This window comes from Oncorhynchus tshawytscha, unplaced genomic scaffold (genome assembly GCF_018296145.1).
Source record: "Oncorhynchus tshawytscha isolate Ot180627B unplaced genomic scaffold, Otsh_v2.0 Un_contig_8761_pilon_pilon, whole genome shotgun sequence".
In the NCBI taxonomy this organism is placed as follows: Eukaryota; Metazoa; Chordata; class Actinopteri; order Salmoniformes; family Salmonidae; genus Oncorhynchus; species Oncorhynchus tshawytscha.
The window spans coordinates 14,445-40,000 of NW_024608652.1; the positions used below are offsets into that span (position 1 = coordinate 14,445).

General features: G+C 50.9%; 1 protein-coding gene across 1 annotated transcript in view; it reads left to right on the top strand.

Moving 5' to 3' along the window:
* Positions 1–7,855: 7,855 nt before the first annotated feature.
* LOC112239351 (putative protein TPRXL) overlaps positions 7,856–25,556 on the top strand; it is a 20,989-nt gene continuing 3,288 nt past the window's right edge. The window contains exon 1 of the mRNA XM_042313480.1: positions 7,856–8,041. Within this exon, the coding sequence (XP_042169414.1) occupies positions 7,907–8,041 (135 nt within the window). The 5' untranslated portion in view covers positions 7,856–7,906. The remainder of the gene's footprint in view (positions 8,042–25,556) is intronic.

Below are 25,556 nucleotides of genomic sequence, written 5' to 3' on the forward strand. Positions count from 1 at the left end.
AGAGACATGTTTACCACAGCATAGTCCTCACCTCACTACAGAGAGACATGTTTACCTCAGCATAGTCCTCACCTCACTACAGAGAGACATGTTTACCTCAGCATAGTCCTCACCTCACTACAGAGAGACATGTTTACCACAGCATAGTCCTCACCTCACTACAGAGAGACATGTTTACCACAGCATAGTCCTCACCTCACTACAGAGAGACATGTTTACCACAGCATAGTCCTCACCTCACTACAGAGAGACAGAGAGACATGTTTACCACAGCATAGTCCTCACCTCACTACAGAGAGACAGAGAGACATGTTTACCACAGCATAGTCCTCACCTCACTACTAGAAGCACAAGCATTTCTCTACACTCGCATTAACATCTGCTAACCATGTGTATGTGACAAATAAAATTTGATTTTGATTTGATTTGATTTGCATAGTCCTCACCTCACTACAGAGAGACATGTTTAGCACAGCATTGTCCTCACCTCACTACAGAGACAGAGAGGCACAGAGACAGAGAGGCACAGAGACAGAGAGGCACAGAGACAGAGAGGCACAGAGACAGAGAGACAGAGAGACACAGAGAGGCAGAGACCCAGAGAGACACAGAGAGGCAGAGACACAGAGAGACACAGAGAGGCAGAGACACAGAGAGACAGCGAGAGGCAGAGACACAGAGAGACAGCGAGAGGCAGAGACACAGAGAGACAGAGAGAGGCAGAGACACAGAGAGAGGCAGAGACACAGAGAGGCAGAGACACAGAGAGACAGAGAGAGGCAGAGACACAGAGAGACACAGAGAGGCAGAGACAGAGAGACCTATATTGGGAACAGCATGCCATTTGGGAGGCATCCATTATGAAATATTTCTCCAGATTGGGGGATGGTAGGAGGGGAAAGGTAATTCGTTCAGTTTAGCACTCTGAGTCTGTGGTCAGTTGTGTTTTTCTCTGGGTATGTATCCTAAGGAGTGAGTTGTATTTTTCTCTGAATTGGCCTAAGGAGTGAGTTGTATTTTTTCTCTGGGTACGTGGCCTAAGGAGTGAGTTGTATTTTTCTAAAATGGCCTAAGGAGTGAGTTGTATTTTTCTCTGGGTACGTGGCCTAATGAGTGAGTTGTATTTTTCTCTGGGTACGTGGCCTAAGGAGTGAGTTGTATTTTTCTCTGGAGTGACGTGGCCTAAGGAGTGAGTTGTATTTTTCTCTGGGTACGTGGCCTAAGGAGTGAGTTGTATTTTTCTCTGGGTACGTGGCCTAAGGAGTGAGTTGTGTTTTTCTCTGGGTACGTGGCCTAAGGAGTGAGTTGTGTTTTTCTCTTTTACGTGGCCTAAGGACCTGGAATGAGATTGAGTTGGTGACACTTTTCTCTGGGTGCATCTACGTAGCCTAAGGAGTGAGTTGTGTTTTTCTCTGGGTGCGTAGCCTAAGGAGTGAGTTGTGTTTTTCTCTGGGTATGTAGCCTAAGGAGTGAGTTGTGTTTTTCTCTGGGTATGTAGCCTAAGGAGTGAGTTGTGTTGTTGTGGTTTCTGTCGTGGTTTCCAGATGTGTTTTTATGTATGGGATCAATGCCTTTATTTCTATGGCTGTGTACTCCATACTTCTGTAACTTTTAAATGTCATCCAAAATGTCATCTACGTTAGCACCAAAAGTCTGGTTGACATCATCACGATGTGACATTTCTGGCCATAAACATGGCTGAAAGTACATGCCACTGGTTGAATCCATTTTCGTTGTTTCTAGTATATTCAAACAAATCTGTCCACACAGGTTGCACGTTGTAATTTTATAACAATGACTCTAGTCAATGCCACTGGTTGAATCCAAGTCTCATTTATGTCAGGAGGGAGAGGGCCATAAACAATGGTACTGGTAATGCCACGTTGTTTCTACATTTCCCAAGTTCAAACTGGTGAATCCACGTTGTTTATCACGACAGGGCCATAAACAATATCTGGTTGAATGTTTCCGCGTACTCCAAGTCGTTATATCACGAGTACCACTGTGTTTCAAACATAATATTAACACTCACAGACCTTGAGATTTCCCAGTCATTTCCCACTGGGCAAACACTGGTTGAATAATGTTTCTAGCGTACTCCCAAGTCTATATATCACGACAGGGCCATAAACAATATCTAGTAATGTCGTCATTTACTCCAAGAAACTGGTTGAAACGTTGTTTCTAGTTATATCACTGGTTGAGGGCCGTAAACAATATCTAGTAATGCCATGTACTCCAAGTCTATTTACTGTCCATCACTGGTTGAACACGTTGGGCCATAAACAATATCTAGTTGTTTCTAGTCGTACTGTCCAAGACTGGTTGAAAGTCGTCATACTGTTACATTTCTGAGGTCTCGTCATTTCCCACTGTCCACACACTGGTTGAATCCACGTTGTTTCTAGTCGTCATTTCCCACAGTCTACACACTGGTTGAATCCACGTTGTTTCTACATCATTTCCCACTGGGCACACACTGGTTGAATCCACGTTGTTTCTAGTTGTCATTTCCCACTGTCCACACACTGGTTGAATCCATGTTGTTTCCACGTCATTTAAATGATATGACTCTCTCTTCCTAGATGTACAAGGAGGTGAAGGTGAGGCGTGAGGTATCTGGGGAGATGAGAGAACCTGTAGGAGAGACTACAGAGGAGGTCACCCTGAATGTCAGTGTACATACCACCAGCACAGGATCCAGCATGCTTAGCGACAACTCGACTTCCGACCCCAGAGCAGCAGCAGCAGCCAATCAGAGCCCACCAACCAACGCGGCTCCTGCCCCCGTCGTCACCGCAACGATGACTTCGCCGCCCACAGAAACCGGGCGGATCACCGTGGCGACAGAGGAAACCCCCGTAACTATGACGACTGTGTCGGTAACCAGGAAGTGGACATGGCGGAACTGGAGGCCATCCTGCGAGGGGTTGACAGAGACTCTCCCTCTAAAGGGGGTATGGTTAATGTCCGTCGCTCCTCCCACGGTGGATCTAGTGTAGGAGTGACCCACAACACAGAGATGAGCTCCGGGACATGGAGTGACAAGATGGAGAATACTACAGCCCTCAATGTCGTGAGTCACCACACCGTTCTGTCATCTATGGCTCCACCCTCTGAAGTCTATTTTGGTCTTTAGTAATGTACATCTCTCCTTCTCTCGCCCTCTCTACTCTCCTCTACTCTCTCTCTCCTCCACTCTCTCTCTCCTCTACTCTCTCTCTTCTTCTCTCCTCTACTCTCTCTCCCTCCCTCCTCTACTCTCTCTCCTTCTCTCTCCCTCCCTCCTCTACTCTCTCTCTCTCTCTCTCTCTCTCTCTCTCTCTCTCTCTCTCTCTCTCTCTCTCTCTCTCTCTCTCTCTCTCTCTCTCTCTCTCTCCCTCCCTCTTCCTCTCTCTCCTCTCTCTCTCCCTCCTCTCCTCTCTTTCTCCTTCTCTCTCCCTTTCCCTCTCTCCCTCTCTCTCTCTCCCTCCCCTCCCTCCATCCTCTCTCTCTCCCTCTCCTCCTCTCTCCTTCTGTCTCCCTCTCTCCTCTCCTCATTCTCTCTCTCCGTCCCTCCTATACACTCTTCCTCCCTCCCTTCCTCTCCTTCTCTCTCTCTCCCTCCTGTCTCTCCTTCTGTCTCTCCTTCTCTCCTCTCTCCTTCTCTCTCTCTCCCTCCTCTCTCTCCTTCTGGCTCCCTCTCTCTCTCTCTCTCTCTCTCTCCTTCACTCTCTCCTTCTGTCTCTCTCTCTCCTCTCTCTCTCCCTCCTCTCTCTCCTTCTCTCTCTCCCTCCTCTCTCTCCTTCTGTCTCTCCTCTCTCTCTCTCCTCCCTCTCTCCTCTCTCTCCCTCCTCTCTCTCCTTCTGTCTCCCTCTCTCCTCTCTCCTCTCTCTAGGCCCTGAAGGAGATAGCCCGTGTGAGTGAAGAGCTGTGTAGCTACCAGGATGAGATCAGCAGGAAGTCCGGAGGGGACAAGAGGTAAGACTATATCAACAAACTGTTCCCTGTATAGTGCACTACTTTTGACCATGGCCCATAGGGCCGAGTACTGGTTAGATCCAGCCAAGTGCCATAGGGCTCCCAGCCGAGTACTGGTTAGATCCAGCCAAGTGCCATAGGGCTCTGTATAGGGAATAGGGTTCCATTTGGGATACAATCACTAACCAGTCTGGGAACACCTTGGCACTTGGCTGGATCTAGCCAGTCCTCGGCTGGGAACACCCTGGCAATTGGCTGGATCTAACCAGTCCTCGGCTGGGAACACCTTGGCACTTGGCTGGATCTAACCAGTACTCGGCTGGGAGCACCATGGCACTTGGCTGGATCTAACCAGTACTCGGCTGGGAGCACCATGGCACTTGGCTGGATCTAACCAGTACTCGGCTGGGAGCACCATGGCACTTGGCTGGATCTAACCAGTACTCGGCTGGGAACACCATGGCACTTGGCTGGATCTAACCAGTCCTCGGCTGGGAGCACCTTGGCACTTGGCTGGATCTAACCAGTCCTCGGCTGGGAGCATCCTGGCACATGGCTGGATCTAACCAGTACTCGGCTGGGAGCACCATGGCACTTGGCTGGATCTAACCAGTACTCAGTACTCGGCTGGGAGCACCATGGCACTTGACTGGATCTAACCAGTCCTCGGCTGGGAACCCCATGGCACATGGCTGGATCTAACCAGTCCTCGGCTGGGAGCACCATGGCACTTGGCTGGATCTAACCAGTACTCGGCTGGGAGCACCATGGCACTTGGCTGGATCTAACCAGTACTCGGCTGGGAGCCCCATGGCACTTGGTTGGATCTAACCAGTACTCGGCTGGGAGCCCCATGGCACTTGACTGGATCTAACCAGTACTCGGCTGGGAGCACCATGGCACTTGGCTGGATCTAACCAGTACTCGGCTGGGAGCACCATGGCACTTGGCTGGATCTAACCAGTACTCGGCTGGGAGCCCCATGGCACTTGGCTGGATCTAACCAGTACTCGGCTGGGAGCCCCATGGCACTTGGCTGGATCTAACCAGTACTCGTCTGGGAGCACCATGGCACTTGGCTGGATCTGACCCCTACTCTGTGTTAAATACCTGGGATACATGCTGTGCTTTTTAAACTCTGCATCCAGAACTAAATGTTGCATTATGAACCACCGGTTCAAATACCAGGCATGCTTGGTCTGCTCCATTTGCCTTAGCAGCCACCAGTCATTATATGAAATGCCTGAGAATCCTGGGATGCTGGCTGTGCTTTGTAACAGTATGGACTTCCTCTCTCTCTGTTCCGTCCTCTGCTCTAGGAGTCACTGTTTCAAATACCTGGGCTGTTTGCTGGGCTTTGTGAGCCCATTCTGCTTGAGCTCTCCTAGAGTTGAATTGTTTGAAATAGTTTAGATGCTCGCTGTATTTTAGTAATGTAATGACCTTTTGCTTTCTCTCTGTGTTTTGATTCCCTCTGCCTTAAGGGGTCGAACCGAGTCCTCGTATTTCCCCGAGGTGGATCATGTTACGACCAGAGAGAGAATGGAGGACCCTGCCTTCAACCTGACGCAGCTGGTAGCTGACCTCAGGGCCCTGGAAGAGGAGAACTGGCTGTCCATCAGGAAGGACCCCACCAGGGGCCCCAGTCACCGCAAGGACCCCGACAGGGGCCCCAGTCACCGCAAGGACCTCGACAGGGGCCCCAGTCACCGCAAGGACCCCGACAGGGGCCCCAGTCACCTCAAGGAGCCCAACAGGGGCCCCAGTCACCTCAAGGAGCCCGACAGGGGCCCCAGTCACCTCAAGGAGCCCGACAGGGGCCCCAGTCACCTCAAGGAGCCCGACAGGGGCCCCAGTCACCTCAAGGAGCCCACCAGGGGCCCCAGTCACCTCAAGGACCCCGACAGGGGCCCCAGTCACCTAAAGGACCCCACATCCAAGCCCTCTGAGAGGGAGAGAGAAGCACCTCCGCTCCCCCCTCCTATCCCTCCTCGGACAACATCATGGTACCTCGCCAGCCCCTCCCCTGAACTACAACTACACGTCCCAGAATCCCTCAGTGGCTCAGGCAGGAAGTGCCACAGCCCCTGTCTCCTGTTAGACAGGAAGTGCAGCAGCAGCCCATCGATAGTGAGGAAGTTCGAGGCGTGCTGCAGGAGAACGAGGGGAAAGTTCTGACGGAGGCGGGGTTTACCACCTGCGCTGTTCCCTTTAACTCCCACTGCAACGTGGGCTGTTGCCACAACCGCTGGTCCTGCGACGGGAGCCGCTTCGGCAGCAGCAAGTCGTCCACCTACGTGCCTGTCCAGAAGAGCCTGTCTGAAGTCAACATAGTGAGTGCTGCTGGGAAGGACTTGATCCACGACTACAGGCCCGTTGAGAAACCTAGAAGTCCTAGAAGCCCTGAGAGAGAGAGTCATATACAACCTGGAAACAAAGACCTAGCAGTTTCACACATCTGTCTTGACCTTACCTTAGAGTTACCCCCTCCAGGCTCCAACCCTCCAGGCTCCAACCCTCCAGGCTCCAACCCTCCAGGCTCCAACCCTCCAGACTCCAACCCTCCAGGCTCCAACCCTCCAGGCCACAGTAGGAATATGATGCTGGAACAGGCCACTGCTGAGTTTAACAGGACACTCTTCCAAGCTGAGATGGGTCGAGGGATGGAGGACGATGATGTAGAGGACAGTTTTACATCAGCGGGTGTCTCTAAAGGGGCGTACCAGACGGTACGACGGTATGTGGCGAGGTCACACACGGGGTCACCAGGGAGACGAACATTGACCTCCCGCCACGGCACGCCACAGAGGTCAGACAGAAGGAGGTGATCTGTGACATCACAGCTCAGAAGCTGAGTTCAGGGATCAAACTGAGCCAGGCCCTGCCCCCATCTGACCCTCATCCAGGGGTCACCGTCAGGACCTTTGACCCCCCTGCCACCTCTGACCTTTCACCCCAACGCCCAGAAGTTGCGTTTAGGAACATGCCTTCTAACCCGGCAACACGCTGCCCTGAGGTCAAACACAAAGCTGGACCCCCCAACAGCCTGTTTAAGTCCACACTGCACAGGTCCATCTCTAGTGAATACAAGCAGCCTGCCCAGACTACACACACGGCTCCAGGACCAGAGGTGAGTGCCAGTCCGAAGAGGGACATCAAGGCCCAAGGAGCGAGGCCTCATTCCGTTAAGTCATGCCCAGCGCCCCAGCGACCTGGGAGTCGCCCAACCACAACACAGGACATCCTTAAAGCTGGATCTGTGGGGTCAGGACTCTGTGTGCCTGGGGGGTCGGGACTCCGTGTGCCTGGGGGGGTCAGGACTCCGTGGTGTAATGAGCGACCAGCCCTGGAAGCCCCTGACTCTGGCTGCGTTACGTCCATCTGACTCCAGGTCTAATTACGGCGCTGTGGAGAGGATCCTGAAGAGCTACGAGAACACTGCCTGGAGCCAGCGGTACCAGAACCATACCCAACCCACTGAGTCCAGCCCTAACCCTGGACCCAGCCTCAGCCCTAACCCTGGTCTCAGCCCCAGCCCTAACCCTGGTCTCAACCCCAGTCCTAACCCTGGTCTCAACCCCAGTCCTAACCCTGGTCTCAACCCCAGTCCTAACCCTGGTCTCAGCCCCCCGTCCTAACCCTGGTCTCAGCCCCCCGTCCTAACCCTGGTCTCAGCCCCAGTCCTAACCCTGGTCTCAGCCCCAGTCCTAACCCTGGTCTCAGCCCCAGCCCTAACCCTGGTCTCAACCCCGTCTCAGCCCCAGCCCTAACCCTGGTCTCAACCCCGTCTCAGCCCCAGTCCTAACCCTGGTCTCAGCCCCAGTCCTAACCCTGGTCTCAGCCCCAGCCCTAACCCTGGTCTCAGCCCCAGCCCTAACCCTGGTCTCAGCCCCGTCTCAGCCCCAGCCCTAACCCTGGTCCCAGCCCCAGACAGGAAGAGGAACTCATGGATCTTCTGGAGGAGATGATGGATAAGGATTACTGGGATCAGTCAGGCCCTGCCTCTGGACACTCCTCCCACACACACTCTCACCACAGCCAGCTGACCAGCTCCCACAGAGAGACAAGGCTAACCATGCAGGTGAGTACACTGTTAAAACGCATGAATACACACACACACACACACACACACACACACACACACACACACCATTGTGTTTATTCTGTGGAATAGTTTGACTTGTTGATCAAACTTCTTCAGGCTCTCTAACACATTTAAGTGTCAACATCTGCATCCCAGAATGGTCCCTATGTGTCCTGGTTGATGGTCCCCTAGTCCCTATGGGTCCTGGTTGTCACGAACCAGCTCAAAGCCCGTAACAAACGGAGACAACGTGGAGATAAGGAGTAACAAGGTCCTGGTTAATGGTTCCTATGGGTCCTGGTTAATGGTTCCTATGGGTCCTGGTTAATGGTCTCCTAGTTCCTATGGGTCCTGGTTAATGGTTCCTATGGGTCCTGGTTAATGGTCTCCTAGTTCCTATGGGTCCTGGTTAATGGTTCCCTAGTTCCTGTGGGTCCTGGTTAATGGTCCCTATGGGTCCTGGTTAATGGTCCCCTAGTTCCTGTGGGTCCTGGTTAATGGTCCCCTAGTTCCTATGGGTCCTGGTTAATGGTCCCCTAGTTCCTATGGGTCCTGGTTAATGGTCCCCTAATTCCTATGGGTCCTGGTTAATGGTCCCCTAGTTCCTATGGGTCCTGGTTAATGGTCCCCTAGTTCCTATGTGTCCTGGTTAATGGTCCCCTAGTTCCTATTGGTCCTGGTTAATGGTCCCTATGGATCCTGGTTAATGGTCCCCTAGTTCCTATGGGTCCTGGTTAATGGACCCCTAGTTCCTATGGGTCCTGGTTGACGGTCCCCTAGTTCCTATGGGTCCTGGTTAATGGTCCCCTAGTTCCTGTGGGTCCTGGTTAATGGTCCCCTAGTTCCTATGGGTCCTAGTTAATGGTCCCCTAGTTCCTATGGGTCCTGGTTAATGGTCCCCTAGTTCCTATGGGTCCTGGTTGATGGTCCCCTAGTTCCTATGGGTCCTGGTTGATGGTCCCCTAGTTCCTATGGGTCCTGGTTAATGGTCCCAATGTGTCCTGGTTAAAGGTTCCTATGGGTCCTGGTTAATGGTCCCTATGGGTCCTGGTTAATGGTTCCTATGGGTCCTGGTTAATGGTCCCTATGTGTCCTGGTTAATGGTTCCTATGGGTCCTGGTTAATGGTCCCATGTGTCCTGGTTAATGGCCCCTATGGGTCCTGGTTAATGGTCCCCTAGTCCCTATGGGTCCTGGTTAATGGTCCCCTAGTCCCTATGGGTCCTGGTTAATAGTCCCTATGGGTCCTGTTAATGGTCCCCTAGTTCCTATGGGTCCCCTAGTTCCTATATGTCCTGGTTAATGGTCCCCTAGTTCCTATTGGTCCTGGTTAATGGTCCCTATGGGTCCTGGTTAATGGTCCCCTAGTTCCTATGGGTCCTGGTTGACGGTCCCCTAGGTCCTATGGGTCCTGGTTGATGATCCCCTAGTTCCTATGGGTCCTGGTTGATGGTCCCCTAGTTCCTATGGGTCCTGGTTGACGGTAGTACACTCCAGGTTAAAGGGGACCTCACACACATTCCGTTGTGAAATCCTTCCTGATTATCCTAGTCTGAGGACAACACTGGCGGGGAATGGTGTTTATTTCGGCTATGTGCAGAAGGACAGAGGCCAAAGCCTCCTGGTTGGCTGCAATGTGGCCCATTTCACTTTAAACAGCCTTGTAACAAAGGAACCAAGAAGTTAACTTGGCAGGAAGACACTCTAACCTCCAAATCCAACCGTTTCATCTTTAGTCTCACACTCTCACCCCCCTCTCTCTCTCTCTCGCTCTCACCCCCCTCTCTCTCTCTCTCTCCCCCCTCTCTCTCTCCTCCTCTCTCACCCCCCCCTCTCTCTCGCTCTCACCCCCTCTCTCTCTCGCTCCCCCTCTCTCTCTCACTCACCCTCTCCTCTCACTCTCACCCTCCCCTCTCTCTCGCTCCCCCTCTCTCTCTCTCTCCCCCCCCCTCTCTTCACTCTCACCCCCCCTCTCTCTCTCACTCTCTCACTCTCATGGTCCCCTCACTCTCACCCCCTTTAACTCTCACCCCCTCTCTCTCTCGCTCTCACCCCCCCCCCTCTCTCCTCTCTCTCTCTCACCCCCCTCTCTCTCTCCTCCCCCCTCTCTCTCTCTCACTCCCCCCTCTCTCTCTCTCACTCTCACCCCCCCTCTCTCTCTATTGCTCCCCCCTCTCTCTCTCTATGGGTCCTCTCTCACTCTCTAGTTCTCTCACCCCCCTCTCTCTCTCTCTCTCTTGCTCTCCCTCTCTCCTCTCACCCCCTCTCTCTCTCTCTCTTCACCCCCCCTCTCTCACTCTCTCACCTCTCCCCCTCTCTCTTCACCCCCTAGTTCTTTCTCTGGTCCCCTAGTTCCCCTCTCTCTCTCGCTCTCACCCCCCTCTCTCTCTCTCTCTCTCTCTCTCTCTCTCACCCTCTCACTCTCACCTCCTCTCTCTCTTGCTCCCCACTCTCTTTCTCTCTCTCTCTCGCTCTCTCACTCTCCCCCCTCTCTCTCTCTCTCTTGCTCCCCCCTCTCTCTCTCTCTCTCTCGCTCTCTCTTGCTCCCCCTCTCCTCTCCCCCCTCTCTCTCTCTCTCTTGCTCCCCCTCTCTCACTCTCACCCCCTCTCTCTCTCTCTTGCTCCCCCCCCCTCTCTCTCTCTTGCTCCCCCTCTCTCTCTACCCTAACTCTCAGTTCGAAAGGTTTCTGGTCCTGTGTTGTGTAATTACAGAAATATCTCCAGCCAGCCAGCTGCCTCTGAGCCCTCACCCTCCCCTCTATCTCCAGCCAGCCAGCTGCCTTGCTCCCCCTCTTTCCAGCCAGCCAGCTCCTCTGAGCTCCCCCTATCTCCAGCCAGCCAGCTGCCTCTGGGCCCCCTCTATCTCCAGCCAGCCAGCTCCTCTCTTGCTCCCCCTCTCTCATCTCCAGCCAGCCCCAGCTCTCCTCTGAGCTCCCCCTCTATCTCCAGCCAGCCAGCTGCCTCTCCCTCCCTCTATCTCCCCAGCCAGCTCCTCTTGCTCCCCCTCTCTCTCTCACCCTAACTCTCAGTTGGAAGCGAAAGGTTTTCTGGTCCTGTGTCTGTGGCCCCCCTCTATCTCCAGCCAGCCAGCTGCCTCTGAGCCCCCACCCACCCCTCTATCTCCAGCCAGCCAGCTGCCTCTGAGCCCCCCCTCTATCTCCAGCCAGCCAGCTACCTCTGAGCCCCCTCTATCTCCAGCCAGCCAGCTGCCTCTGGGCCCCCCTCTATCTCCAGCCAGCCAGCTGCCTCTGAGCCCCCTCTATCTCCAGCCAGCCAGCCAGCTGCCTCTGAGCCCCCTCTATCTCCAGCCAGCCAGCTGCCTCTGAGCCCCCCTCTATCTCCAGCCAGCCAGCTGCCTCTGAGCCCCCCCAGGAATGAAACCTCCCTTTAGATGAAACTGCTGTAATGTAATGTAAATGTTTCTGAAAGCATGAGAGTCAGTCAGTGATTAGCAGACCTATTAGATTGGCCATCAGAGAGAGAGAGAATACAGTGGAACTAGAAGCTCAGAATGAGATGGTCATCAGAGAGAGAGAGAGAATACAGTGGAACTAGAAGCTCAGAATGAGATGGTCATCAGAGAGAGAGAGAATGCAGTGGAACTAGAAGCTCAGAATGAGATGGTCATCAGAGAGAGAGAGAATACAGTGGAACTAGAAGCTCAGAATGAGATGGTCATCAGAGAGAGAGAGAGAATGCAGTGGAACTAGAAGCTCAGAATGAGATGGTCATCAGAGAGAGAGAATACAGTGGAACTAGAAGCTCAGAATGAGATGGTCATCAGAGAGAGAGAGAGAATGCAGTGGAACTAGAAGCTCAGAATGAGATGGTCATCAGAGAGAGAGAGAGAATGCAGTGGAACTAGAAGCTCAGAATGAGATGGTCATCAGAGAGAGAGAGAATGCAGTGGAACTAGAAGCTCAGAATGAGATGGCCATCAGAGAGAGAGAGAGAAGAATAGCAGTGGAACTAGAAGCTCAGAATGAGATGGTCATCAGAATGAGAATACAGTGGAACTAGAAGCTCAGAATGAGATGGTCATCAGAGAGAGAGAGAGAATACAGTGGAACTAGAAGCTCAGAATGAGATGGTCATCAGAGAGAGAGAGAGAGAATGCAGTGGAACTAGAATCTCATAATGAGATGGTCATCAGAGAGAGAGAGAATGCAGTGGAACTAGAAGCTCAGAATGAGATGGTCATCAGAGAGAGAGAGAGAATGCAGTGGAACTAGAAGCTCAGAATGAGATGGCCAGAGAGAGAGAGAGAATACAGTGGAACTAGAAGCTCAGAATGAGATGGTCATCAGAGAGAGAGAGAGAGAATGCAGTGGAACTAGAAGCTCAGAATGAGATGGCCATCAGAGAGAGAGAATGCAGTGGAACTAGAAGCTCAGAATGAGATGGCCATCAGAGAGAGAGAGAGAATGCAGTGGAACTAGAAGCTCAGAATGAGATGGTCATCAGAGAGAGAGAGAGAATGCAGTGGAACTAGAAGCTCAGAATGAGATGGTCATCAGAGAGAGAGAGAATGCAGTGGAACTAGAAGCTCAGAATGAGATGGTCATCAGAGAGAGAGAGAGATGCAGTGGAACTAGAAGCTCAGAATGAGATGGTCATCAGAGAGAGAGAGAGAGAGAGAATGCAGTGGAACTAGAAGCTCAGAATGAGATGGTCATCAGACTGGAGAGAATGCAGTGGAACTAGAAGCTCAGAATGAGACGGTCATCAGTCTGTATGAGAGAGCTGCAGACCCTGCAGTGGAACTAGAAGCTCAGAATGAAATGGTCATCAGATAGAGAGAGAATGCAGTGGAACTAGAAGCTCAGAATGAGATGGTCATCAAACAGTTGAGAGAATATTTCAGAACTTCTGAATGCTCAGAATGAGATGGTCATCAGAGATGAGAGAATGTGGGTGGAACTAGAACTACATTGCTGCCTCACATGAGATGCCTGCAGAGATGAGAGAGATGTGGGTGGAACTAGAAGCTCAGAATGAGATGGTCATCAGAGAGAGAGATGAGAATACAGTGGAACTAGAAGCTCAGAATGAGATGGTCATCAGAGAGAGAGAGAGAATGCAGTGGAACTAGAAGCTCAGAATGAGCCTGGCATCATGATGAGAGATGGGTGAGAATGCAGTGGAACTAGATTGCTGCCTGCATGAATGAGATGGCCATCAGAGAGAGAGAATGTGGGTGGAACTAGAAGCTGCCAGAATGAGATGGTCATCAGAGAGAGAGAGAATACAGTGGAACTAGAAGCTCAGAATGAGATGGTCATCTAGATGATGAGAGAGAATGCAGTGGAACTGGAAGCTCAGAATGAGATGGTCCTCAGAGAGTGGAGAATGCAGTGGAACTGCTCAGAATGGTTGGTCATTGCTCTATATGATGAGAGAGAGAATACAGTGGAACTAGAAGCTCAGAATGAGATGGTCATCATGAGAGAGATGAGAGAATGTGGTTGGCAGAACTACATTGGTCATGCTATATGATGAGAGAGAATGCAGTGGAACTAGAAGCTCATAATGAGATGGTCCTGCTATATGATGAGAGAGATGTGGGTTGGACCACTAGAACAGAATGAGATGGTGCAGACCGCTCTGATGGAATATTTGTTCATGTCATCTTGATGAGGACAGATTGCTTTGGTTCTTGGCGACCCTGCATTACCTGCCTATGGGTGGAATGGGTTATTCATGCTTTTCATAATTTCATAAACACTTTTTTTTGATGATGAAAATCTGGTGTTTCTATGTCACCACTACAGTGCTATCTGATGAGAGAGATGTGGGTTGGCAGACCACTACATTGCTGCCTGCTATATGAGAGAGATGAGAGAGATGTGGGTTGGCAGACCACTACATTGCTGCCTGCTATATGATGAGAGAGATGTGGGTTGGCAGACCACTACATTGCTGCCTGCTATATGATGAGAGAGATGTGGGTTGGCAGACCACTACATTGCTGCCTGCTATAGATTGCTATATGAGAGAGATGTGGGTTGGCAGACCACTACATTGCTGCCTGCTATATGATGAGAGAGATGTGGGTTGGCAGACCACTACATTGCTGCCTGCTATATGATGAGAGAGATGTGGGTTGGACCACTACATTGCTGCCTGCTATATGATGAGAGAGATGCAGACCAGCCACTGGCAGACCACTACATTGCTGCCTGCTATGATGAGAGAGATGCAGAGAGATGTGGGTTGGCAGACCACTACATTGCTGCCTGCTATATGATGAGAGAGATGTGGGTTGGCAGACCACTACATTGCTGCCTGCTATATGATGAGAGAGATGTGGGTTGGCAGACCACTACATTGCTGCCTGCTATATGATGAGAGAGATGTGGGTTGGCAGACCACTACATTGCTGCCTGCTATATGATGAGAGAGAGAGAGAGATGTGGGTTGGCAGACCACTACATTGCTGCCTGCTATATGATGAGAGAGAGATGTGGGTTGGCAGACCACTACATTGCTGCCTGAGAGAGATGTGGGTTGGCAGACCACTACATTGCTGCCTGCTATATGATGAGAGAGATGTGGGTTGGCAGACCACTACATTGCTGCCTGCTATATGATGAGAGAGATGTGGGTTGGCAGACCACTACATTGCTGCCTGCTATATGATGAGAGAGATGTGGGTTGGCAGACCACTACATTGCTGCCTGCTATATGATGAGAGAGCTGTGGGTTGGCAGAGAGAGATGTGGGTTGGCAGACCACTACATTGCTGCCTGCTATATGATGAGAGAGATGTGGGTTGGCAGACCACTACATTGCTGCCTGCTATATGATGAGAGAGATGTGGGTTGGCAGACCACTACATTGCTGCCTGCTATATGATGAGAGAGATGTGGGTTGGCAGACCACTACATTGCTGCCTGCTATATGATGAGAGAGATGTGGGTTGGCAGACCACTACATTGCTGCCTGCTATATGATGAGAGAGATGTGGGTTGGCAGACCACTACATTGCTGCCTGCTATATGATGAGAGAGATGTGGGTTGGCAGACCACTACATTGCTGCCTGCTATATGATGAGAGAGATGTGGGTTGGCAGACCACTACATTGCTGCCTGCTATATGATGATGAGAGAGATGTGGGTTGGCAGACCACTACATTGCTGCCTGCTATATGATGAGAGAGAGAGAGATGTGGGTTGGCAGACCACTACATTGCTGCCTGCTATATGATGAGAGAGATGTGGGTTGGCAGACCACTACATTGCTGCCTGCTATATGATGAGAGAGATGTGGGTTGGCAGACCACTACATTGCTGCCTGCTATATGATGAGAGAGATGTGGGTTGGCAGACCACTACATTGCTGCCTGATGAGAGAGGAGATGTGGGTTGGCAGACCACTACATTGCTGCCTGCTATATGATGAGAGAGATGTGGGTTGGCAGACCACTACATTGCTGCCTGCTATATGATGAGAGAGATGTGGGTTGGCAGACCACTACATTGCTGCCTGCTATATGATGAGAGAGATGTGGGTTGGCAGACCACTACATTGCTGCCTGCTATATGATGAGAGAGATGTGGGTTGGCAGACCACTACATTGCTGCCTGCTATATGATGAGAGAGATGTGGGTTGGCAGACCACTACATTGCTGCCTGCTATATGATGAGAGAGATGTGGGTTGGCAGACCACTACATTGCTGCCTGCTATATGATGAGAGAGATGTGGGTTGGCAGACCACTACATTGCTGCCTGCTATATGATGAGAGAGATGTGGGTTGGCAGACCACTACATTGCTGCCTGCTATATGATGAGAGAGATGTGGGTTGGCAGACCACTACATTGCTGCCTGCTATATGATGAGAGAGATGTGGGTTGGCAGACCACTACATTGCTGCCTGCTATATGATGAGATTGCTGCCTGAGATGTGGGTTGGCAGACCACTACATTGCTGCCTGCTATATGATGAGAGAGATGAGAGAGATGTGGGTTGGCAGACCACTACATTGCTGCCTGCTATATGATGAGAGAGATGTGGGTTGGCAGACCACTACATTGCTGCCTGCTATATGATGAGAGAGATGTGGGTTGGCAGACCACTACATTGCTGCCTGCTATATGATGAGAGAGATGAGAGAGATATGATGGGTTGGCAGACCACTACATTGCTGCCTGCTATATGATGAGAGAGATGTGGGTTGGCAGACCACTACATTGCTGCCTGCTATATGGAGAGATGAGAGAGATGTGGGTTGGCAGACCACTACATTGCTGCCTGCTATATTGCTGCCTGATGATGAGAGATGTGGGTTGGCAGACCACTACATTGCTGCCTGCTATATGATGAGAGAGATGTGGGTTGGCAGACCACTACATTGCTGCCTGCTATATGATGAGAGAGATGTGGGTTGGCAGACCACTACATTGCTGCCTGCTATATGATGAGAGAGATGTGGGTTGGCAGACCACTACATTGCTGCCTGCTATATGATGAGAGAGATGAGAGAGATGTGGGTTGGCAGACCACTACATTGCTGCCTGCTATATGATGAGAGAGATGTGGGTTGGCAGACCACTACATTGCTGCCTGCTATATGATGAGAGAGATGAGGAGATGTGGGTTGGCAGACCACTACATTGCTGCCTGCTATATGATGAGAGAGATGTGGGTTGGCAGACCACTACATTGCTGCCTGCTATATGATGAGAGAGATGTGGGTTGGCAGACCACTACATTGCTGCCTGCTATATGATGTGGGTTGGCAGACCACTACATTGCTGCCTGCTATATGATGAGAGAGATGTGGGTTGGCAGACCACTACATTGCTGCCTGCTATATGATGAGAGAGATGTGGGTTGGCAGACCACTACATTGCTGCCTGCTATATGATGAGAGAGATGAGGGTTGGCAGACCACTACATTGCTGCCTGCTATATGATGAGATGTGGGTTGGCAGATTGCTGATGAGAGAGATGTGGGTTGGCAGACCACTACATTGCTGCCTGCTATATGATGAGAGAGATGTGGGTTGGCAGACCACTACATTGCTGCCTGCTATATGATGAGAGAGATGGCAGAGATGATGAGAGAGATGTGGGTTGGCAGACCACTACATTGCTGCCTGCTATATGATGAGAGAGATGTGGGTTGGCAGACCACTACATTGCTGCCTGCTATATGATGAGAGAGATGTGGGTTGGCAGACCACTACATTGCTGCCTGCTATATGATGAGAGAGATGTGGGTTGGCAGACCACTACATTGCTGCCTGCTATATGATGAGAGAGATGTGGGTTGGCAGACCACTACATTGCTGCCTGCTATATGATGAGAGACATTGCTGCCTGATGATGAGATGTGGGTTGGCAGACCACTACATTGCTGCCTGCTATGATGAGAGAGATGAGAGAGATGTGGGTTGGCAGACCACTACATTGCTGCCTGCTATATGATGAGAGAGATGTGGGTTGGCAGACCACTACATTGCTGCCTGCTATATGATGAGAGAGATGTGGGTTGGCAGACCACTACATTGCTGCCTGCTATATGATGAGAGAGATGTGGGTTGGCAGACCACTACATTGCTGCCTGCTATATGATGAGAGAGATGTGGGTTGGCAGACCACTACATTGCTGCCTGCTATATGATGAGAGAGATGTGGGTTGGCAGACCACTACATTGCTGCCTGCTATATGATGAGAGAGATGAGAGAGATGTGGGTTGGCAGACCACTACATTGCTGCCTGCTATATGATGAGAGAGATGTGGGTTGGCAGACCACTACATTGCTGCCTGCTATATGATGAGAGAGAGAGATGTGGGAGAGATGTGGGTTGCAGGCAGACCACTACATTGCTGCCTGCTATATGATGAGAGAGATGTGGGTTGGCAGACCACTACATTGCTGCCTGCTATATGATGAGAGAGATGAGAGAGATGTGGGTTGGCAGACCACTACATTGCTGCCTGCTATGATGAGAGAGATGAGAGAGATGTGGGTTGGCAGACCACTACATTGCTGCCTGCTATATGATGAGAGAGATGTGGGTTGGCAGACCACTACATTGCTGCCTGCTATATGATGAGAGAGATGTGGGTTGGCAGACCACTACATTGCTGCCTGCTATATGATGAGAGAGATGTGGGTTGGCAGACCACTACATTGCTGCCTGCTATATGATGATGAGAGAGATGTGGGTTGGCAGACCACTACATTGCTGCCTGCTGGCAGACCACTACATTGCTGCCTGCTATATGATGAGAGAGAGAGAGATGTGGGTTGGCAGACCACTACATTGCTGCCTGCTATATGATGAGAGAGATGTGGGTTGGCAGACCACTACATTGCTGCCTGCTATATGATGAGAGAGATGTGGGTTGGCAGACCACTACATTGCTGCCTGCTATATGATGAGAGAGATGTGGGTTGGCAGACCACTACATTGCTGCCTGCTATATGATGAGAGAGATGTGGGTTGGCAGACCACTACATTGCTGCCTGCTATATGATGAGAGAGATGTGGGTTGGCAGACCACTACATTGCTGCCTGCTATATGATGAGAGAGATGTGGGATGTGGGTTGGCAGACCACTACATTGCTGCCTGCTATATGATGAGAGAGATGTGGGTTGGCAGACCACTACATTGCTGCCTGCTATATGATGAGAGAGATGTGGGTTGGCAGACCACTACATTGCTGCCTGCTATATGATGAGAGAGATGAGAGAGATGTGGGTTGGCAGACCACTACATTGCTGCCTGCTATATGATGAGAGAGATGTGGGTTGGCAGACCACTACATTGCTGCCTGCTATATGATGAGAGAGATGTGGGTTGGCAGACCACTACATTGCTGCCTGCTATATGATGAGAGATGTGGGTTGGCAGACCACTACATTGCTGCCTGCTATATGATGAGAGAGATGTGGGTTGGCAGACCACTACATTGCTGCCTGCTATATGATGAGAGAGATGTGGGTTGGCAGACCACTACATTGCTGCCTGCTATATGATGAGAGAGATGTGGGTTGGCAGACCACTACATTGCTGCCTGCTATATGATGAGAGAGATGTGGGTTGGCAGACCACTACATTGCTGCCTGCTATATGATGAGAGAGATGTGGGTTGGCAGACCACTACATTGCTGCCTGCTATATGATGAGAGAGATGTGGGTTGGCAGACCACTACATTGCTGCCTGCTATATGATGAGAGAGAGAGAGAGATGTGGGTTGGCAGACCACTACATTGCTGCCTGCTATATGATGAGAGAGATGTGGGTTGGCAGACCACTACATTGCTGCCTGCTATATGATGAGAGAGATGTGGGTTGGCAGACCACTACATTGCTGCCTGCTATATGATGAGAGAGATGAGAGAGATGTGGGTTGGCAGACCACTACATTGCTGCCTGCTATATGAGAGAGATGTGGGTTGGCAGACCACTACATTGCTGCCTGCTATATGATGAGAGAGATGTGGGTTGGCAGACCACTACATTGCTGCCTGCTATATGATGAGAGAGAGAGATGTGGGTTGGCAGACCACTACATTGCTGCCTGCTATATGATGAGAGAGATGTGGGTTGGCAGACCACTACATTGCTGCCTGCTATATGATGATGAGAGATGTGGGTTGGCAGACCACTACATTGCTGCCTGCTATATGATGAGAGAGATGTGGGTTGGCAGACCACTACATTGCTGCCTGCTATATGATGAGAGAGATGTGGGTTGGCAGACCACTACATTGCTGCCTGCTATATGATGAGAGAGATGAGAGATGTGGGTTGGCAGACCACTACATTGCTGCCTGCTATATGATGAGAGAGATGATGAGAGATGTGGGTTGGCAGACCACTACATTGCTGCCTGCTATATGATGAGAGAGATGTGGGTTGGCAGACCACTACATTGCTGCCTGCTATATGATGAGAGATGAGAGAGATGTGGGTTGGCAGACCACTACATTGCTGCCTGCTATATGATGAGAGAGATGTGGGTTGGCAGAGATGAGAGAGATGTGGGTTGGCAGACCACTACATTGCTGCCTGCTATATGATGAGAGAGATGTGGGTTGGCAGACCACTACATTGCTGCCTGCTATGATGAGAGAGATGAGAGAGATGTGGGTTGGCAGACCACTACATTGCTGCCTGCTATATGATGAGAGAGATGTGGGTTGGCAGACCACTACATTGCTGCCTGCTATATGATGAGAGAGATGTGGGTTGGCAGACCACTACATTGCTGCCTGCTATATGATGAGAGAGATATGATGAGAGATGTGGGTTGGCAGACCACTACATTGCTGCCTGCTATATGATGAGAGAGATGTGGGTTGGCAGACCACTACATTGCTGCCTGCTATATGATGAGAGAGATGTGGGTTGGCAGACCACTACATTGCTGCCTGCTATATGATGAGAGAGATGAGAGAGATGTGGGTTGGCAGACCACTACATTGCTGCCTGCTATATGATGAGATGAGGGTGTGGCAGACCACTACATTGCTGCCTGCTATATGATGAGAGAGATGTGGGTTGGCAGACCACTACATTGCTGCCTGCTATGATGATGAGAGAGATGTGGGTTGGCAGACCACTACATTGCTGCCTGCTATATGATGAGAGAGATGTGGGTTGGCAGACCACTACATTGCTGCCTGCTATATGATGAGAGAGATGTGGGTTGGCAGACCACTACATTGCTGCCTGCTATATGATGAGATGTGGGTTGGCAGACCACTACAGATGAGAGAGATGTGGGTTGGCAGACCACTACATTGCTGCCTGCTATATGATGAGAGAGATGTGGGTTGGCAGACCACTACATTGCTGCCTGCTATATGATGAGAGAGATGTGGGTTGGCAGACCACTACATTGCTGCCTGCTATATGATGAGAGAGATGTGGGTTGGCAGACCACTACATTGCTGCCTGCTATATGATGAGAGAGATGTGGGTTGGCAGACCACTACATTGCTGCCTGCTATATGATGAGAGAGATGTGGGTTGGCAGACCACTACATTGCTGCCTGCTATATGATGAGAGAGATGGAGAGAGATGTGGGTTGGCAGACCACTACATTGCTGCCTGCTATATGATGAGAGAGATGTGGGTTGGCAGACCACTACATTGCTGCCTGCTATATGATGAGAGAGATGTGGGTTGGCAGACCACTGCCTGCTATGATGAGATGTGGGTTGGCAGACCACTACATTGCTGCCTGCTATATGATGAGAGAGATGATGGGTTGGCAGACCACTACATTGCTGCCTGCTATATGATGAGAGAGATGTGGGTTGGCAGACCACTACATTGCTGCCTGCTATATGATGAGATGAGATGTGGGTTGGCAGACCACTACATTGCTGCCTGCTATATGATGAGAGAGATGAGAGAGATGTGGGTTGGCAGACCACTACATTGCTGCCTGCTATATGATGAGAGAGATGTGGGTTGGCAGACCACTACATTGCTGCCTGCTATATGATGAGAGAGATGAGAGAGATGTGGGTTGGCAGACCACTACATTGCTGCCTGCTATATGATGAGAGAGATGTGGGTTGGCAGACCACTACATTGCTGCCTGGGTTGGCAGACCACTACATTGCTGCCTGCTATATGATGAGATGAGAGAGATGTGGGTTGGCAGACCACTACATTGCTGCCTGCTATATGATGAGAGAGATGTGGGTTGGCAGACCACTACATTGCTGCCTGCTATATGATGAGAGAGATGAGAGAGATGTGGGTTGGCAGACCACTACATTGCTGCCTGCTATATGATGAGGAGATGAGAGAGATGTGGGTTGGCAGACCACTACATTGCTGCCTGCTATATGATGAGAGAGATGTGGGTTGGCAGACCACTACATTGCTGCCTGCTATATGATGAGAGAGATGTGGGTTGGCAGACCACTACATTGCTGCCTGCTATATGATGAGAGAGATGAGAGAGATGTGGGTTGGCAGACCACTACATTGCTGCCTGCTATATGATGAGAGAGATGTGGGTTGGCAGACCACTACATTGCTGCCTGCTATATGATGAGAGAGAGTGTGGGTTGGCAGACCACTACATTGCTGCCTGCTATATGATGATGAGAGAGATGTGGGTTGGCAGACCACTACATTGCTGCCTGCTATATGATGAGAGAGATGTGGGTTGGCAGACCACTACATTGCTGCCTGCTATATGATGAGAGAGATGTGGGTTGGCAGAGAGAGATGAGGGTTGGCAGACCACTACATTGCTGCCTGCTATATGATGAGAGAGATGTGGGTTGGCAGACCACTACATTGCTGCCTGCTATATGATGAGAGAGATGTGGGTTGGCAGACCACTACATTGCTGCCTGCTATATGATGAGAGAGATGAGAGAGATGTGGGTTGGCAGACCACTACATTGCTGCCTGCTATATGATGAGAGAGATGTGGGTTGGCAGACCACTACATTGCTGCCTGCTATATGATGAGGAGATGAGAGATGTGGGTTGGCAGACCACTACATTGCTGCCTGCTATATGATGAGAGATGTGGGTTGGACTACATTGCTGCCTGATGATGGGTGGGTTGGCAGACCACTACATTGCTGCCTGCTATATGATGATGAGAGAGATGTGGGTTGGCAGACCACTACATTGCTGCCTGCTATATGATGAGAGAGATGGAGACCACTACATTGCTGCCTGCTATGATGGGATTGTGGGTTGGCAGACCACTACATTGCTGCCTGCTATATGATGAGAGAGATGAGAGATGTGGGTTGCAGACCACTACATTGCTGCCTGCTATATGATGAGAGAGATGTGGGTTGGCAGACCACTACATTGCTGCCTGCTATATGATGAGAGAGATGAGAGAGATGTGGGTTGGCAGACCACTACATTGCTGCCTGCTATATGATGAGAGAGATGTGGGTTGGCAGACCACTACATTGCTGCCTGCTATATGATGAGAGAGATGAGAGATGTGGGTTGGCAGACCACTACATTGCTGCCTGCTATATGATGAGAGATGATGAGAGAGATGTGGGTTGGCAGACCACTACATTGCTGCCTGCTATGATGATGAGAGAGATGTGGGTTGGCAGACCACTACATTGCTGCCTGCTATATGATGAGAGAGAGATGTGGGTTGGCAGACCACTACATTGCTGCCTGCTATATGATGAGGAGAGAGAGATGTGGGTTGGAGACCACTACATTGCTGCCTGCTATAGATGAGAGAGATGTGGGTTGGCAGACCACTACATTGCTGCCTGCTATATGATGAGAGAGATGAGAGAGATGTGGGTTGGCAGACCACTACATTGCTGCCTGCTATATGATGAGAGAGAGAGATGAGGAGCTGTGGGTTGGCAGACCACTACATTGCTGCCTGCTATATGATGAGAGAGATGTGGGTTGGCAGACCACTACATTGCTGCCTGCTATATGATGAGAGAGATGTGGGTTGGCAGACCACTACATTGCTGCCTGCTATATGATGAGAGAGATGAGAGAGATGTGGGTTGGCAGACCACTACATTGCTGCCTGCTATATGATGAGAGAGATGAGAGAGATGGGTTGGCAGACCACTACATTGCTGCCTGCTATATGATGAGGAGATGAGAGAGATGTGGGTTGGCAGACCACTACATTGCTGCCTGCTATATGATGAGAGAGAGAGAGATGTGGGTTGGCAGACCACTACATTGCTGCCTGCTATATGATGAGAGAGATGAGAGAGATGTGGGTTGGCAGACCACTACATTGCTGCCTGCTATATGATGAGGAGATGTGGGTTGGCAGACCACTACATTGCTGCCTGCTATATGATGAGAGAGATGTCAGGGCAGACTATAGTGCAGCAGACCACTACATTGCTGCCTGACTATAAACCGCTCTCTAGAGGTCAGAGGGGGGACTATAGTGCAGCTCACTATAACAGACTATAAACCGTCTGAGAGAGATGTGGGTTGGCAGGTCATGTGGGGGCAGACTATAAACCGCCTCTATATCTAAGGTCAGGGGGGGACTATAGTGCAGCTCACTATAACAGACTATAAACCGTCTCTCTAAGGTCAGGGGGACTAGGGTGCAGCTCACTATAACAGACTATAAACCGTCTCTCTAAGGTCAGGGGGGACTATAGTGCAGCTCACTATAACAGACTATAAACCCTGTATGTGATCTCCCAGCGAACTTTCAAAAGACACCTTGCATTAAATGCTGGGCTCCCACTGCATCTCAGTGCTAGAGGCGTCACTACAGACCCTGGTTCAGTGGTCTAAGGCACTGCATCTCAGTGCTAGAGGTGTCACTACAGACCCTGGTTCAGCGGTCTAAGGCACTGAGGCGTCACTACTCTCAGTGGTAGCGGTCGTCACTACAGGCGTCACTACAGACCCTGGTTCAGTGGTCAGGACACTGCATCTCATACAGACCCTGGTTCATGGCTCAGTGGTAGAGGCGTCACTACAGACCCTGGTTCAGTGGTCTAGGACACTGCATCTCAGTGGTAGAGGCGTCACTACAGACCCTGGTTCAGTGGTCTAGGACACTGCATCTCAGTGGTAGAGGCGTCACTACAGACCCTGGTTCAGTGGTCTAGGACACTGCATCTCAGTGGTAGAGGCGTCACTACAGACCCTGGTTCAGTGGTCTAGGACACTGCATCTCAGTGGTAGAGCGTCACTACAGACCCTGGTTCAGTGGTCTAGGACACTGCATCTCAGTGGTAGAGGCGTCACTACAGACCCTGGTTCAGTGGTCTAGGACACTGCATCTCAGTGGTAGAGGCGTCACTACAGACCCTGGTTCAGAAGGACACTGCATCTCAGTGGTAGAGGCGTCACTACAGACCCTGGTTCAGTGGTCTAGGACACTGCATCTCAGTGGTAGAGGCGTCACTACAGACCCTGGTTCAGTGGTCTAGGACACTGCATCTCAGTGGTAGAGGCGTCACTACAGACCCTGGTTCAGTGGTCTAGGACACTGCATCTCAGTGCTAGAGGCGTCACTACAGACCCTGGTTCAGTGGTCTAAGGACACTGCATCTCAGTGCTAGAGGTGTCACTACAGACCCTGGTTCAGAGGTCTGAGACACTGCATCTCAGTGGTAGAGGCGTCACTACAGACCCTGGTTCAGCGGTCTAAGGCACTGCATCTCAGTGGTAGAGGCGTCACTACAGACCCTGGTTCAGTGGTCTAGGCACTGCATCTCAGTGGTAGAGGCGTCACTACAGACCCTGGTTCAGTGGTCTAGGACACTGCATCTCAGTGGTAGAGGCGTCACTACAGACCCTGGTTCAGAGGTCTGAGACACTGCATCTCAGTGCTAGAGGCGTCACTACAGACCCTGGTTCAGCGGTCTAAGGCACTGCATCTCAGTGGCTAGAGGTGTCACTACAGACCCTGGTTCAGCGGTCTAATGCACTGCATCTCAGTGCTAGAGGTGTCACTACAGACCCTGGTTCGAAATCCAGGCTGTATCACAACCGGCCGTGATTGGGAGTCCCGTAGGGCAGAGCACAATTGGC